Source organism: Vidua macroura, chromosome 14, assembly GCF_024509145.1.
Source record: "Vidua macroura isolate BioBank_ID:100142 chromosome 14, ASM2450914v1, whole genome shotgun sequence".
Taxonomy (NCBI): domain Eukaryota; kingdom Metazoa; phylum Chordata; class Aves; order Passeriformes; family Viduidae; genus Vidua; species Vidua macroura.
Window position 1 is genome coordinate 16889233 of NC_071584.1, and position 16192 is coordinate 16905424.

Here is a 16192-nt window from a genome sequence, read left to right on the forward strand (position 1 = left end):
ACAGTGGCACCTCTGCTTCATTCTGCTCCGTGCAGCTGGAAAACAGGGAGAGCTCCCCTTGGCTGCTGCTCCCCTTCCTGGCACGGCCAGGGAACGGGTGAGGAACTCACACAGGCTTGGGAAAAGCACCTGCCAGAGCAGCACTGCAGCTCAGCAGGACCGAAATATCCCAGAGGAGGCACCAGCATGATCAGAGGGATGGAGCAGCTCTGCTGAAGGAAAGGCTGGGAGAGTTGGGGGTGTCCAGGCTGGAGGAGAGATCTCACTGTGGCCTTCCAGTGCCTGAGGGGAGCCCACAGGGAAAATGGAGAGAGACTGCATGGGTCTGGAGTGCCAGGATAGGCTTCAAACTGCCAGAGAGTAGGGTTAGGTGGGATATTAGCAAAAGATTCTTCCCTCTGAGGGGGGTAAGGCCCTGGCACAGGTGCCCAGAGGAGCTCTGGCTGCCCCATCCCTGGAAGTGTCCCAGGCCAGGCTGGACAGGGCTCGGAGCAGCCTGGGACAGTGGAAGGTGACAGTGGCACTGGATGGGCTTTAAGGTCCCTCCCACCCCAACCCATTCTGTGTCCTATTGACACCTCCCAAAGAGCAGATTCTCTCCTCCCTCAAGACGTTTTTGAGCTGGAAATCAGGGTCTGAACTTTTACAGGTGTCCTTAACCCCTCACTGACCAGCAGGCTGATCAGCCCCGAAACACACACATAATCCTCAATGGTTATATTGTAAATGACAATGCACCTTGAAGCAGTTCAAGGAGTCACCCAAAAAAGCATAAATTAAAGTTATCAAAGGTCAGATCTTGGCATGAGAAAGCTGGAATGACCCAGTTTATCCAGAGCATGAGTGGGATCTGTTCAAGCTCTCATACATTGAACTAAAAAATGCTTCCAGCAAAAATACTTGTCATTGTAAAACCTTTAGGATATATTAAAAAAAAAAAACAACAGCAACAAAGTAGCTCAACATTATTAGTAGATAAGAGTAAAAACAGCTTTTAAAACCTCTTAAGCAGGGGATTTTCTAATGGATTGTATTTTAATTTTTGCTTATTACTACACTTCGCTTTGAATACAAATCATTGTTTTTGTGCACGGATTTTCCTTTCCTTGCACGTCTTCCACTCCTAAAACATTCCACTGAAAAGTCCACAATATGCAGCTCATAGTGAGGCTTGAAGCAAACAAAAAAAAAAGGTTGGTTTTTTTTTTTTTTTTTTCCTCATTGAGCTAAAAACCACCCGTCATGGCAGCCCACAGCTACTCCCACGGGCAGCGCCGTCAGCGCTCTCACATCCCGCCCCGCGCCGCTTCCCGGGAGCCGCTCCCGCTGAGCCCGGGCCAAGCCCCGCCGCAGCGGCCCCGGGTGACACCGGGTGGCGCTTCAGGTGACAGCTCGGAGCCTTCCGAAGGGTCAGCCAGGGCCAGCCCGCACTTCCCAGCGTGGCTGTGCTCCGCTCCCATTCCCAGCTGCTCCTCCTCTCTCCCCCAGGACCTGCATGTCCACGGCGGGCGCTGCGAGCATTCCCAAACCTTCTCCTCGTTTTGCCAGTTCCCCTTTCTCCACGGTGCACTTTGTGTCTCAGTTTAACCTTTGTTAGCTGCAGTTCCAAGCTGGATTGGTCCTGTTTCCTTGCTGCTGTGGCCTCCTGAGGCTACCCAAAGGATGGATGAAAGGAAGATTTCACAGGATGGAAAAGAGCTCTGTGTCATCGAGTCCACCTTTGGCTGATGTGTGATCCCGGATCTTGGATCCCCCCTCTAAGTCCAAGTCATGATGGTGGCAAAGGTGGGAGGCCACATTTCCAAGCCTTTGTTTTAACTCTGTTCTTAGAGTATTTTACAGCTCGTTTTGGGCTAAAACAAGGAAAGCTCTACATTGCCCAAGCTGGGCTCATGCCAGGCCTCAGGATCTGGGTGAGTGTTCCTCTTGCAGGAGAAGCCCAAAGCAGGAGTTGGGGAGCTCTGCCTCTCCAGGCACTGCCTGTCATTGCTGCTGAGAGCTGCAGCTGCACAGCTGCTCCAGGATGGGCGACCCGGGTGTCCCTGTCCCCACCCACCTCCCGCGTTACCTCTGCCTCTCCCGCCTGCCTCAGAGCTGTCCCCTCATCTATGTACCCAAGTTTTCTTTCCAGGCATTGAAACCCCGAGCTCACAAGATTTAACCAATATTTCCTTTTTTTTTTTCTTTTTTCTTTTTCTGGACATCCAGAGTGAGATCACAGCAGTTTCCCCTCTCTTCTTTGGAAATTTGCTTTATCCAGGAAGCCAACATTCGCTGCTGGAAGGGAGTGATCCCTGTGTGAGCCATGGCAGTGGTGAGGAAGGACAGGAGCAGCAAATAAAATGTCCCTCACCTGGCTGGAGCAGTCACTGGGTGGGAAATCTGGAGTCACTTGTGAGGGAAAATCTGAAATCAGTCTCTAATTACTGCTCATGGCCTGGCTGTTAACTGGAGCTGCACTGAAGCCCAGCGTGGTGGAGCCAGCAGAACCTCTGATGCATTGACCCGTGGTGAGAAATTGATTTTGGGGTGACTCAGAGGGGCCCCCACTGCCCCAGCCCCCTCAGGATTCCAGCCACACACCCTTCCCTGCCCGGCCATCCACGGCCCATTCCCAGAGCCCATCTGAGCGTGGCTATAAATACACACCCGGATCATCCATCGACATTTAAATATAATGCACTGCCAGGGAGAGGGGTTTTAAATATCTGAAGGATGTGGTATCTTGGAAACCGATTGCCTCGAGTTGTCCAAATCAATTACAGAGCGAATCAACACATGGCTCCGGCGTGGGAGCAGCGAGCAGCTGGCACTGCCACCCGTCCCTGTCCCCGTCCCTGTCCCCATCCCTGTCCCCATCCCTGTCCCCAGGCTGGGAGCAGGGCAGGGAATGGCCCCGGGAGCCCCAGCTGCTCCTGCTCCCCCAGGACAGGGCACATCAAGGAGGGCACTCCACGGTTTCATCGTAGCTCAGCTTCTTCAGCTGAACTAAAGAGGGGAAAACCGGTTGAAAATAATCTGCAAAGGTGATAGGAGTCTTTATTTGGGAGTATGTGCACAAATTCAGGGGGTTTTACTGCTAATTGCTGACGTTATTTTGTCAGTATTTTCTACCTGTCTTCAGGCTATCAGCAGCACTTGCTCTGAAAGTTGTGAGTCCTGCTTCTTGCTGAGGACACAGATCAGAGCAGCGTCGAGCCAGCTCACAGCCTCCCGTGGCAGCAAGAAATGGCATTTTCAGCCACACACACTCCAGGGTTTTGTATGAAAAAAAAATAGATTAATTAATATTTTAAACAATAGAAAATAATATATTTCTGAAGCGTGGTTGTAGAACACGCAAAAATCTTCCCATTCTGTTCCCATGGCCCAGGCTAGGCAAAAGACACTTTCCAGTGGGATTTTTCCCAAAAAGGGCTAAACCAGGGAGCCTGTGCCAGCCTTACTGGGGTGAAACAGCCAGCTGGGGTGAAACCCTGCTGCTCGGCTGTGCAGGTGTCTCGTGAGGAGCCACCACCAGATCCCCACCCAAGAACTGAGCTGGTTCAATTCCTCCCTGATCAGTTTTGATTCCTTGGCCAGGCTCTGTAAAAAGCCTGAAATTTTAAATAATGGTCCAAAAATGGGATGATGTAGCCGGGAGAGTGTGGGTTGCTGAGAGAAGAGAAGGCTGAGCTAAATATTTGGCAGAATTAAGCAAACCAGGAAAGACATGTGGGCATAGAGAAATAATTCAATATTCAGTTTCTGGCAGAATTCATGAAGTCTGTTTATAGTTCGGATCACAGTGAGCCATTTATTACTATTATGGGAATGAAGGCCTGGGGGGGTTTGGTTGCAATGGGTTTGCAACTGTGAAATGATTAGCAGAACATCAAATTCAGGTTAATTAACCCATGGTCATTGACCTGGTGGGGTGTCTTTTCCCAGGTGCCATTCCAAGGATTTGGCCTTCCCAGAATGGGCTCTCCTGTCCATCCTTGAGGGGGTGGGACCTGCTGGGTGACTCCTTCAAATTCACTTCAAATCCTCTGAATTCTGACTGAGCCCAAAAACTTTGGAAGAAAGAGGTAAAGGGCTTTTAATTGAAAATTTCACATTTAACAGAAAAGAGGTGACTGCAGGGAAGATTGAGGCTCAGGAGAATTTTTCTTTCGAAAAAAGTCAAATGAGCTTTTTCTAGTGAAAAATTTCTACACAGTCCGAGATTATTCCACATTTCCAGGAAGATATAACCAAAAAGCAAGATCAAATAGTAGGTAAAATCTGAAAAAATTCACATTTCTTGCCCTTTCCTCCCTGCTTCCTTCCCCACTGAAAATAACAACTTCAAGTAAATAACCAGAAAACACCTTTTTTTCCCCAGTTTCTTTCTCCTCCCACGGCCCTTCCCCTTACTCCTTGCAGCAGGAACATGGAGCTGGAGTGGCCACCCCAGCTGTGCCTGCTGCTCACACATCACCTCATCCCATGGTACAACTTTGGTGTCCCCAAACCTAAATCCATGTGGAAAAATTAAATTGGAATGTGCTCCTGTTTTATGGCTGCACCTTCGGTCTGATCTCAGTCTCCACTTTACTAAATGCCAGATTTATTTTAATATTTGATTCTTCATTGAGACAAAAACAGTTGTTCATCCTGAAATATGAAGTATGGGGACAGTTCAAGGCATTTTTTTTCCAATTCCAGGGGGTTTTTGCCACCAGGTGGCAATGGAGCTGCAGCACCACCCGCCTCGCTTTTTTCCCAAAAACCCGACTTGTTTTTTTCCCAAAACACCCGAGTTCAGGCCCCCAGGAACATTGGTTAATAAATCTTTAGGGTCACACAGATTGAACTCCTCTCCATCCATGTTCTCTCCGGTTTTACCCTCTCTCTCTGCAGCCGTAATTCCAAAGCTGGACTGGGCTGAGCTCGGAGTTTGGGTGACTCTGGAGCGTCGGGAGTTTCATGAATCGGGATTGTGCAGATCTGCAGCGCAGGAGAGGAGCCGGGGGAGCGTGTGCCCGTGGGACCCGCAGGACGCGGCCACCGCCACCGGCCAGCCCGTGCCACCAGAGGCGGCCGGGAATTGCGGGATGCGAATTGCGGGATGAGGGATGCGGGAGCTGCGGAACCCGGGAGCTGCGGGATCCGGGAATTACGGGATGCGGGAACTGCAGGACCCGAGAGCTGAGGGATGCGGGAATTGCGAGACCCGGGAATTGCGGGATCTGGGAGCTGCGGGACCCGGGAATTGCAGGATCCGTGAATTGCGGGACCCGGGAATTGCGGGATCTGGGAGCTGCGGGACCCGGGAATTGCAGGATCCGTGAATTGCGGGACCCGGGAATTGCGGGATCCGGGAGCTGCGGGACCCAGGAGCTGCGGGATGCGGGAATTGCGGGGCCCGGCTGCACCTCGCTCCCGTATCCCTGCCCGCACCAAACCCTTTTCCTTGCGGTCCCTTCGGGCCCTGTTTCACCGCTCCTGGGCTGGAATGAAGTTTCACTCCTGACCCCAGCACAGCCGGGCTGCCCCTTCCAGCCCCACAGCCGCTCCAGAGCCAACAGCACCAGCTCCAAGAACTTGCCTCAGTTTCCATCCACGTGGATTGGGGCGGAGGCCAGAGGTCACGGGACTTAGCTCTGGGGATTTTTAACTTAGGAAAAGCCAAGGGATGGGATGAAAAGAGCACAAAGAGCTCACATTTAGCTTAAAAACAGCTTTTAAGAAGCCCCACAGCTCAACCCCTCCCATGAACAAATCCCGTTTTGGGAAGGGACATTTCACTGCTCCTGGGACAGGGGGCTCCAAGTTCTCTATAAAATTCCAATTCTGAAAAGCCACTCCATAACTAATAAATTCATTTATATGGTGGGAACTGAAGAATTAGGGCTGAGCCCTGATGTGGATTTAATTCTTGTTGCTCTGAACAGAACTGAACTTTTACAAGGCCATTAGTAAAGACAGAAACAGAGAAGTTCATATAGGAAAAGGAGTTAGTTCACCTTTATTTCATTTCTCCATAGTCCCAAACTTGACAGACGTAGAAAAATATCCTTGAGTCAGTAGACAAATTTACCAATGCTAAATAGCCCTTTTCTCTGACCATCTGGGCCACCCTAAATACATTTGTACAAGCATTACTTCAGGGGGGGTTCAATAAAAGGTTCTTCTAAACTATAAACAATAAACTACAGAGGAAAAACTTGAGCTACCAAAGCATGCAGATGAAGGGATCTTCCAGAACTTCCAAAAAAAAAAAAAAAAGTAAAATAAAATTAAGAAAGCAAACCAACCTTGAGATGCATTTGGAGGAGAAAATGAATTAGGACAATTTGAGGAAAAAATAATTAATTAAGAGAAGTCAAAGCAAACTCTGTAAAGGATCTGTGGATAAGTTAAAATATCTATGGCACAACTTTTCACCAAAAAAAAAAAAAAAGAAAAATTAAGGCGAAGACCAACGTTTTATATAAAAATAGCTGAGCAGGCTTCTAAAGCAGGAAATCAGCATTTCCAATGATGACTCTGTTAATAGAAGATTATAAATACCCTTTATATACACAGAAAACCAACTCAATACAAACGTCTGGACTGTTTCTCTGGGCATCTGGCACTCCAAATGCCCAGATCAGGTGTCCTGGACCATAGTGGAGGTACTTCAGTTGAAGGTTTGTAGTAGTTTCTTTGCTACACGTACTGATACAAATCATAAAAATGAAATATAAATAGTGATTTTCACACAGAAACTTAGGAATATGCTCAGGTTACAAAGCTTAAGGAATTGGCCCAAAAGGAAATGATAAAAGATTTTAAATAATTGATTATCCTGTTTTGCAGGTGAAGGAAAACACCCAAGTTATACAATAATATGTAAATTTTCAGAATATTTTTTTAAAATGAAACTGATTCCTACAGTGAAAATAAAGCAGAACTTATCACGGCAGAAGATTCATTATCTCTTCATAAATACAGCAGTTGGTTTATTTGCCAAGATCACTTAGAAATGTCATTATTATGGGCATTTTCATAAATTTCCAGGCCTAAAAGTTACCAGTTGCAAGGACATAAACCATATTTGTATGGATGCATTTGACTAATTTTCAGAACTATGCAATTGATATGCAGCAAGACACAAAAATAAGAGGAAATGAAATATATTTGAGAAGAATTTCATTAACATTTCAAGTTAAAATACCTTTGTAGAATTACTGTGATCAAGTTCAGTGTATCTGTGCACATTGTAAATCTGCATCTGTGTGTTCACACACACCCAGTAATTCCAGAAATAACCCCAGAAATGATAAAATTCCTACTGGAGAAGACAATTTTCCCCCAGCACAACTCGGTGGATTTGCCAATGACTTTTTGAACTGCATTTCACAAAATCTGCAGATAAAGCAGAAACTCTTGTTTTCCACAGCACAGAAACCTTTTAGCTTATTGAAATTTTCTTGACTAAAGCCCAGAACCTTCATTTCTGCCTCCTTGTGCCTCATTCCCTCATGCATCCTGCCACCCTCCCCCTGTGCTCCAGGGAGGGAAATGTGACAGGGGAAATTCAAGGAACCCTTTTCAGATGAAACTTGAATACAAACGTGGTCTAAATCTACATTTGACCTCACTTTGTTACTGACCCATTTTAACACTTCAAAATTCTTTCTACAAGGTCTCTCTATAAAGTTATGGGGAAAAAAAGGGAAATAACTGAAACACAAATCTGTGGAGGTATTTATGAACTGTGAAGTCTCAGAAAGTGTAAAACCCTTTTCCTTACAGTGCTGAGATCACTGACTGCTCTCTCAGATTAACTTATCTGATGCACTGAGCAATGTTCCAACAATTAATACCAGAATTAAGGGTAATACCCATTTCTCACAGTAACTGCACCAAAACCAGCACAGCCACCCCACCATCTTTCAGCTTTAACAGAAATATTTCCTCCCATTAACATATGCTAAGCTTTTCTCCCTAATATTCCATTATTTCCTTCTCCACGGATTGTGATGAACACAAATACAGAAAAATAGCATTTAAATAAAAGCAAAGTGATGGCTCACACTGAGCAAAAACTAAACACAAACTGAAGGGTGCATGTTGGGAATAATTTATTGCCTATAAAAGGTTTAAAAAAAAAATCCTAAGTTCACATTTTCTGTGTGGGTTTAAGGGGTGTCACGTTTCAGAGGTAGCGTTGTGTAAAATGTAAAACAGAGCTGGAAAAGAGTTAGTGACTTAGTTCAGTAACATGGGAAACTGTTCCAGAGCCAAAGCACTGACCTGAACTGTCTTCCTTCCAGGAACATCCTTGAACACCTCCTTCAGACAAGAGCATTTGCTCCTTTGTGGGAAAAGAACCCCCAAAAGCCCAAGGCTCTGCCCTGTTTCTGTTGCCTTCTGACCAAAGCAGCTGCTGTTTTTCAGAGCAATAAATACTCTAAACTCCTGTTCTTCCATGGAAAACACCCATTTTGTAGTGCTGCTTTGACTATTTTTTTCTCCCCAAAACTTTTCAGATTTCACATGTGGTCAATGTGGTAAATCATTCTCGATTAAAGGAATCAAGCACCACAATCCAGCTTGTGTTCTCTGCAGCCAGGTGGAGTTCGCTCACTGACCATCCCTAACTTTCCTCAGGCACCTCCCAGCCTGAGCTGGGAGGATTTGGGGCAGAAAAGCAGAGTCTGGCCAGGTTCCAGCCCTTCAGCCCCTGGTGTGGGGGAGCTGGGCAGGGGCTGGGGGTTGGACATCAAGCTTTGGGCTGGCCCAGGTTATGCATTGCTCCTGTGCCAGGAATTCTGCGCTATTCCCTTGGTGCACATCCCTGTCCCTCCTCACAGCCTGAGAGCAGAGGCCAGCAGGAAGGTCAGTGCTGTGCAGGGCTTTGTGTTCAGTGTCAGGGACACAGCAGGGCAGGAGGTCCCACAGGGGAGGGCAGATCCACGTGAAGCAGGGATTGCCATTCCCAAGCCAGGATGTCCAGGATGCTGCTGGCTTGTTCCAGCACCTCACCTGTCTGAGCCCAGCAGCAGACACAGCTTCTCCCTCTGGGGAGCAGACTCTAAAGCTGCTGCCCAGTTCAAGGTGAGGACAGAACCAGGACACTCTTTTTCTCACTCACAGGGCTGCAAACCCCCAAACTCCTCATTTCACATTTTTTATTGCCTTAGTGAAAAGAAATACTTGGAGAGATTAAAGTGCAGAGCTGCCTCCAGGGCCAGGCACTCCAGAAACCTCGTACAGTTCATCTGCTCAGGTAAACCTGCCCCAAATTCACCTACTGGAGTATTTATTCTTTTATTGGAGTATTTCCTGCTACTGTTACTCCTGTCAGACCTATGGATGTGACTGAAGCATCACCTGCAGGGAGAGGGAAGCAGGCAGAGCTCCAGGAAATAGGGTTTTAACCTTCCAGCCTCTGGGTAAAGTGTCTGTTCTGGGCTACTTTCCCACCTGGGTTTCTTCAGAAAGACACCACTGATGCTCCCATGGATGCTTTAGGAATGAACAGTGCCAGGGAAGTCATTGTTCATGGACAAAGTAAATGAGACACTTTGCAGGATGGTCAAACACTGATACATGGCCACAGGAAGGTGATACAACCACGAGCACGAGGCCCTTCTGCTGCAGTGATAATTCCCAGTACAGTCACTCACTGGGACACAAAGGGGTCACCCTTTCTGACCCTGACTTCTGTCACCCTGAAAAGCACAGCATGAGCTCCATCTCCTATGGAAGGTTATGGAATGATGAACTGCACTTACTGCAGGTGCTTGTTACTGTCCTACAGACAAGGGAAACCCTGAACCCAAACCCACCCCAGAGCCACCCCCACTGCTCTCCACCAACATTTAACCACCACTAATGGTAACAGTCATTCCATTTTTGTTGGAAATACACACTGACACTGAAAAAAAAACAGCCAAGGAGCTGTGGAGCATTTTCCTCCCCAGATTTTGTTATTCAGGGATAGAATTTATCCTCTTTTTTTCCCCTGACTATCCTGTAGTGTTGTCAAGAGTCCCAGGCTGTGTTTTGTCTTCTCACAGGAGAAAGGACCACAGAACATCCCCAGGGATGGGGTGGGCCTTGACTGCAGCTCATCTCAGCTGCACATCCAAGAGGATTCCTGGAGAACAGGGACTGACATCATTGCTTGTATCCAGCACAGTTCATTCAAAATTCATTCCTTCGATTTGTTTGGATATAAAATAGCAGCAAGACAGCAAAATAGGAATTATCAATGGAAGATTTTCTTGTAGAAAGGCAGATGATTTAATTGACCATGAAATTGAGAACTTCTGTTAAGAGTATCCCGCCCTCTCTCACGGGAATTCAAGTGGAAGAAGCAGGAAAATAGGGTCCAAATAGTGGCAAATCCCAGCACTATTTTTTGTAAATTTCACAGAAAACAAGAGGTTTCATTGTCAGTGGCACAAATTTCCTGTCTAAAGAGAACAGCAATAGAAACCATTGTCGGCCTGGCATAGAAAACCCTTTATAAATGAGTTTTTCAGAGAATTCCAGCTCAGCTCTGCCCTCCCTGTGAAGGCCAGCACTGTGAGCTCTGCTCACAAACCTCATTTCCACTCACAGTTTTAATGCCTCAGCTCACACCCAGGCCCAGCAGCCTGGAACTCTGGGCTTTCCCTGTGGAAGGGTAGCTCTGTTGGGAACTTACAGAATTGTACAGGGGGCAGAACTGTGAGACTTTTGGTTTTTCAGAACACCTTTTAAAGCTGTTCCTGCCCTTTCTGAAGCTGGTATTTTACAGTATTGCTAAAAGCTCCTCGTGTCCAAGGAGAGGAGAGACTAAAAACCTGAAAGAACAGAGCTCACTACTGATACTAAACAAAAAGAGCTGTACAAGTGATTAGGGAGGAACTGATCAGACTGAGAAAACCCTAAAACCTGAGTCTAATCCCAGTATTAAAGGAAAAAAGGTGTTATTTCCCCAGCACTCTGGATTTTCTGAGCTACACCTTGGACATCCCACTGACATTAAGGGGGTAACTTACTGCATGAACAAAGACTCCCCAGAGTCAATTATTATTTGGCATAAAATGGGAAGATCAGTTTTTTTACCAGATTCAAGTATCTGTGTGAAAAATGCTTGCTGAGGGAAATCCAGGTTGGAATTGGAGCATCAATGCCACGGGCAGGGACCTGCAGCATCCCACAGAACCATCCTGGAGGAGAAGAGCTCCAGGATTGAGACCTGCCTTGGACTGGTCAGCACCCTGACAACTCAACCACAGCACCACTGGCAAGGCCAGGCATTCCCTGGGCACCAGCACACCCCACTGAATCCACCTGCACATCTCTGCACAGCCATTCCACCACAGGAGCGAAGGGATTCAGTGCCAACAGCTCTGGGAAAGAAGAAATTCAGTTCAGCCCCTGCCTGCAATCCAGATCACAGTTTAGAAATGGCACTTGCCAAAAAATGCACCAGGCAGGGCTTCAAACCAGATGTGCAAAGCTCATTTCCAAAACTGGAAAACCTTTCAGGATGCAATGACAGCTGTGGAATTCTGACTGGCTTGGTAAACTGGAGCAAAGTTTGTGGAAAAATATATACCCAAGAATTAAAATAATAAGCAGTACTTTAGCATTCAGGCTTTGACAAATAAAAAGTGAGACTACAATCATTAAACTCTAAAGAGTGTAAACATCCAATCCCATTGCTACTGTATTAGGAAGTTGTGTCCTGAAGCTATCAGGGTTCCCATTTGCACCTCATTTCTTCCAACACTTATCACTGCTTCTTTGCATTCATAATTTATTCATGTTAATTCAAATTTTTCAGTTAGCCTTTCAAGGTTTTTCAGCTATTTTGGTCAGAAAAATGGAAGATTTAACAATCTCAAATAAGAAAACGAAAAACACTTCAGTTTAATTTCAGGTTTTCAAGCACAACTCAGAGAAAGCCTGTTATTCTATTTGGATCCCCAATTTTTAGTCCACCTACCTGAGTAAAAATGGGGAAAAATATAATAAACAGGCCTGGGGAGCACATGGAGCTGGAGAATTCACCGTGTGTGTTTCCCACTCTTGTATCCCTGCTCAAAAAGACTTTGCTACAGAGTTATTCTGGAGAGTCAAAGTTAATCCTACCCAAGGCCAAGCTGCTACCAGTGAACCCTTCCCTCACCCAGTTCTTTGATTTTCCAAACCCAGCATTGCCAATTCCTGGGCAGTGCAAGGCTGTGAGGAGCCAGAGCTGCCCTCCAGCACAGGCTGAGAACACTGCAGAGCAAAAAGCCTCTGTCTCTCCCCTGAGCCCTGCACCTCCCGTGGGGTTTGTGCTGTGTCTCTTGCAGGAAAGAGGGATCACAAACTGTCTGAGGCGTTCTTCTCCGACAGGGACGAGAGGCTGAATGAGGTATCGTCGGGCTCCGGGGACGTGTGGTTGAAATCCATCTCTTCAAGTTCAGGAGGTAAGTCTGAAAGCAGAGCCTACAAGGGAAAAACATACCTAATATATGGTATATACATTGTTAGGTGTGGTTTTATGTCAGCAGTGAGAAAATTATTTGAGATTTTCAATCATAATTTGAGCCTGTGGAGTAAACCCAAGGGAGGGATGCAACACAAAAGGACAAACTTTTTCTATATTAAACACGGATATTAAACCTGCTCCAGGATTTACCTGCTGCTGTTCCTTATCATCTGATTTAATTGCAAGTATCAAACTCCGGGTAAACGTCTGCAGCTCAAAGTATTTCTGTTTGTGGCTCTCCAGCTGACTCTCGATGAACCTGACTTCTTCATTCTGTGGGGGAACCAGAGAGCTCTGGGAATGATCTCAGAACCATGCAACCCTTTAGGCTGGGAAAGCCCTCTAAGACTGAGCCCAACCATTCCCCAGCACTGCTAAGGCCACCACTGACCCTGTCCCCAAGGGCCACATCCACGTGTCTGTTAAATCCCTACAGGGATGGGACAGGACAAAGCATTGGAATAACCACACGTAAACACCCCTGGGTTAAAACCAAACTATTTTTAGTGACAATGACAACCAAAGCCCAGATCTCTTCCTGGAAGTGATCAGGGGGCTGCGAGAAGAGACAGTGAATAAATTCCATTATTGCAGCAGAAGGCTTGACACAAAAAACAGGGAAAATGACTTGAAAATTCCTCAAAGCTGCCATGAATTAAAAGATAACAGCTGGGCTTGATGTGGATCAAGTGTCAGCTCACCAAGCTCCTCAGGATCCCCTGGCTTACAGAATAAGCAGGAATATCACACAGTGACAGAACAGTTTGGAAGGGACCTTAAAGATCATTAATTCCAACCTCCACAGAGTTGATTACGGGGCTGGAACTGGATGTAATATATTACAAAGTGAAGAAATATTAATAATTTGTGTGCTTTGGTTAAAAAGGCATTTTCCCAATCAATACTTGCAAATCTCTTAATTAAAAGTTCAGATTTGGTAAGTATTTCCACGTATCTCTTCTCTTTCAAACTTATTGGATCAAAAAGCTAAACCTGTTGATCAGTGCAGAGCTAAAATTCATTTTCTCTGGTTATTCACTTTTGCAAAGATCATGACAATCAAACTGTTTATTTAGGTTACAAGATCAAAGGCATTGCTCATTTTTGCAGAAGGGCTCTGCTTAATAGCACCAGCTCATGAGAGAATAATGAAAAAAATATGATATTCATGCTCACAGTGGATGGAATTCAGCTTTAGTTGACATGAAAAGCTGTGACTACATGATGCTCTAAAGGTTTGCAACAAGCCTTTAAAAATGGTTGTATTTTTGTTGTTTTTTCCCCAGAAAATTCACTTTTTTTTTCAGTGAAAGCACTGCTTACCACACTGTTCCAGGTGATAACAGCTCTGGGAATGAGAGAGGAATATTTGGGCTGAAATTCTGAAGCTTCCATAAAAAATCAGCTGAGTTCTTCCCTATGGATACTTAGCAGTTGCCTGTTTGGCTCTGGATTTTACCCAGCCCAGGAAGAATTCAGGTTTAGGCAGAAAACTCAGGGAGTAATCAGTGCTGTCACACAAAGCCCTGGCTCTGCAGGGCACTGTCACAACAAGCCTCTCACTGTGCTGACAGGTGACATTAAGAAAAGGTCATTCCCTCTCCTGATTCATTCTCCACTGCCCTTCCCAGGAAAACACTGCTGGAAGGAGGAATTTCTGTTCTGAAGAGATGATCTGTTTATTGTTTTGGTGATTGATTATTATCAGGAGAACAGACCTGGTTTCTTAGGGAAAAAAAAACATCAGCAATGGAGGTAAAAGCTCAAGGAAAGGGGGAATTGTGGCAACTCCTGGGAGAGCAGCACAGGCACAACCCTCAGCAGGAGGCAGGAGCTGGCAGGATCCAAGTGCTTCTCTCCCTCCCACAGCCACCACTTCCAGACATGTCCTGGGGAATGCCTTCTCCTCAGATCCCCCCACTCCAGCAGAGGATTCCCTCCAGCTGTTCAGTGCTTTCCAGAGTGGCAGCACCACGCTGCAGGAAAAGCGTCGCAGCATTCCAAGAACAATTCTGCTGGGGTGCTCCATAAATCCCTTTGCTGGGACACATGGAGGGAGTGCAGCTCTGGACAAAAGGGGACGCTGATCCAAAGGATGCTTCCAAATGCATAAATATGGACATTTTCACCTGACTGACAAAAATTTGGGGGGCTTTTTACACTGAGTTTCTAAAGATACCTAAAGCACAGTGTTAAGGCCAAGTTTAACACTGACTAAAACTCAGAAATACAGCCCATTTGGGATGAAGCATGGATAAAGTGGCTGGAGGTGGGATGAGGGGATGAGGGCGTGATGTGCACACTGGGAAAACAGCAGAGGAGCTCAGGATCCCACAGGCTTTTGCTGAATTCCTGACAGATCCACCCCCCTGCATTCCCTGGGGATTATCCCACTGTCCCTGACATGGCCCAATCACTCACCTTGTAATCCAAAAGAGAACTCATCTGATCCACTTCAGAATTGCTGATCAGATCACTCTCCTCATCATCTAAAATTTCTATTTTCTGAAACAGAAGCAGACAGTTCATTCCAACACACAGAGGAGACAAACAAATGGGGATCCACATCCCCAAGGGGCAGGAGGGAGGAAGGAGGAAGGTGGAAGGGAGAAGGATGAGAGATGAAGGAGCAAGGAGGAAGGATGAAGGATAAATGATGAAGGAGGAAGGAAGGAGAGCTCTGTGCTGGCTCCTGAGCAGTTCTGAGCAGTGCAGCCCCATTAGATGGCAATCATGCACCTCAGCCAGGAGATCCAGCAGGAATCCAGTGGGAGCTGCTACCATGGAGACTCGAGCTGTTGACAGAGGAGGAGCTCCCTGGCCCAGCTTTTTGACTTTAAGCTGCACATTTATCTCCTCACAGCCCCTGCTCTGCTCTGTTGCTGTGAAGGAGGGTCTGGACATTTATCCCTCGGGATAAAGCAGCCATCACAGCAAATCCTGAGCTACTCCTGGCCTGAAGAAAACAGAGTTCTCCTCTGACCCTCCCTGGCCACAGTGCAAGGGAAATGCCCTTAGCTGTAGGGGTGCTGATCCAAAGGACACTTCCAAATGCACAAATATGGACCTTTTCACCTAACTGACAAAAATTTGGGGAGCTTTTTATACTGGGTTTCTAAAGATACCTAAAGCACAGTGTTAAGGCCAAGCTTAACACTGACTAAGACTCAGAAATACGTCCCGAGTTTTTTTACTGTTCTTAATTGTTTTGACAGTTGTGAACATTTTTGAACGTGTCCATAATAAGTTAAAGCAATTTTCCTGTTTTTTAGGATGGTGGTTAACCCAGTGTAGGGAAGAGCCCCCACTGACCCAATCCATGTCCATGGGTCATTCCTGAGGTGCTAATTCAGTTTTTTCCTGTAGCATGTGGTCCCTCCTGCCTGCACACCAGGAATTTCCCTGAAATCACTGAGGAGAAATCCTTCCAGGGGCATTCCCAGCTCTCCCTGGCAGACTCACCAAGCTCCCAAGCCTGTGCTGAAGGCAGGGAGGATAAAGCACATTTTGTGTGCTCCAGTGTCTGCCAGCCCAGCTGAAGTGACAACAGCTCAGAGCTTTGATGTCCCCGAGTTCTGCTGCTCCATCAGACCCTCAGGAACACTGGGACTCAAATATTTTTGGTTTCAGACTCAGCTTGAGGGAAGAGTCTCTATATAACTGCCAAACATTCACATTCCCCTTCTCAGACACACTTTTCAAGAT

General features: G+C 46.4%; 1 protein-coding gene across 5 annotated transcripts in view; it reads right to left on the minus strand.

Moving 5' to 3' along the window:
- Positions 1-5967: 5967 nt before the first annotated feature.
- HDX (highly divergent homeobox) overlaps positions 5968-16192 on the minus strand; it is a 40809-nt gene continuing 30584 nt past the window's right edge. For 4 of the 5 annotated variants that reach the window (XM_053990274.1, XM_053990275.1, XM_053990276.1 and 1 more), the window contains 3 exons: positions 14909-14992; positions 12638-12760; positions 5968-12444 (listed from right to left, as the gene is read on the minus strand). In XM_053990274.1, the coding sequence (XP_053846249.1) occupies positions 12319-12444; positions 12638-12760; positions 14909-14992 (333 nt within the window). In that variant the 3' untranslated portion in view covers positions 5968-12318. Of the gene's footprint in view, positions 12445-12637; positions 12761-14908; positions 14993-16192 lie in introns of those variants that run through there. The other variant, XM_053990277.1, reaches the window with a different exon arrangement.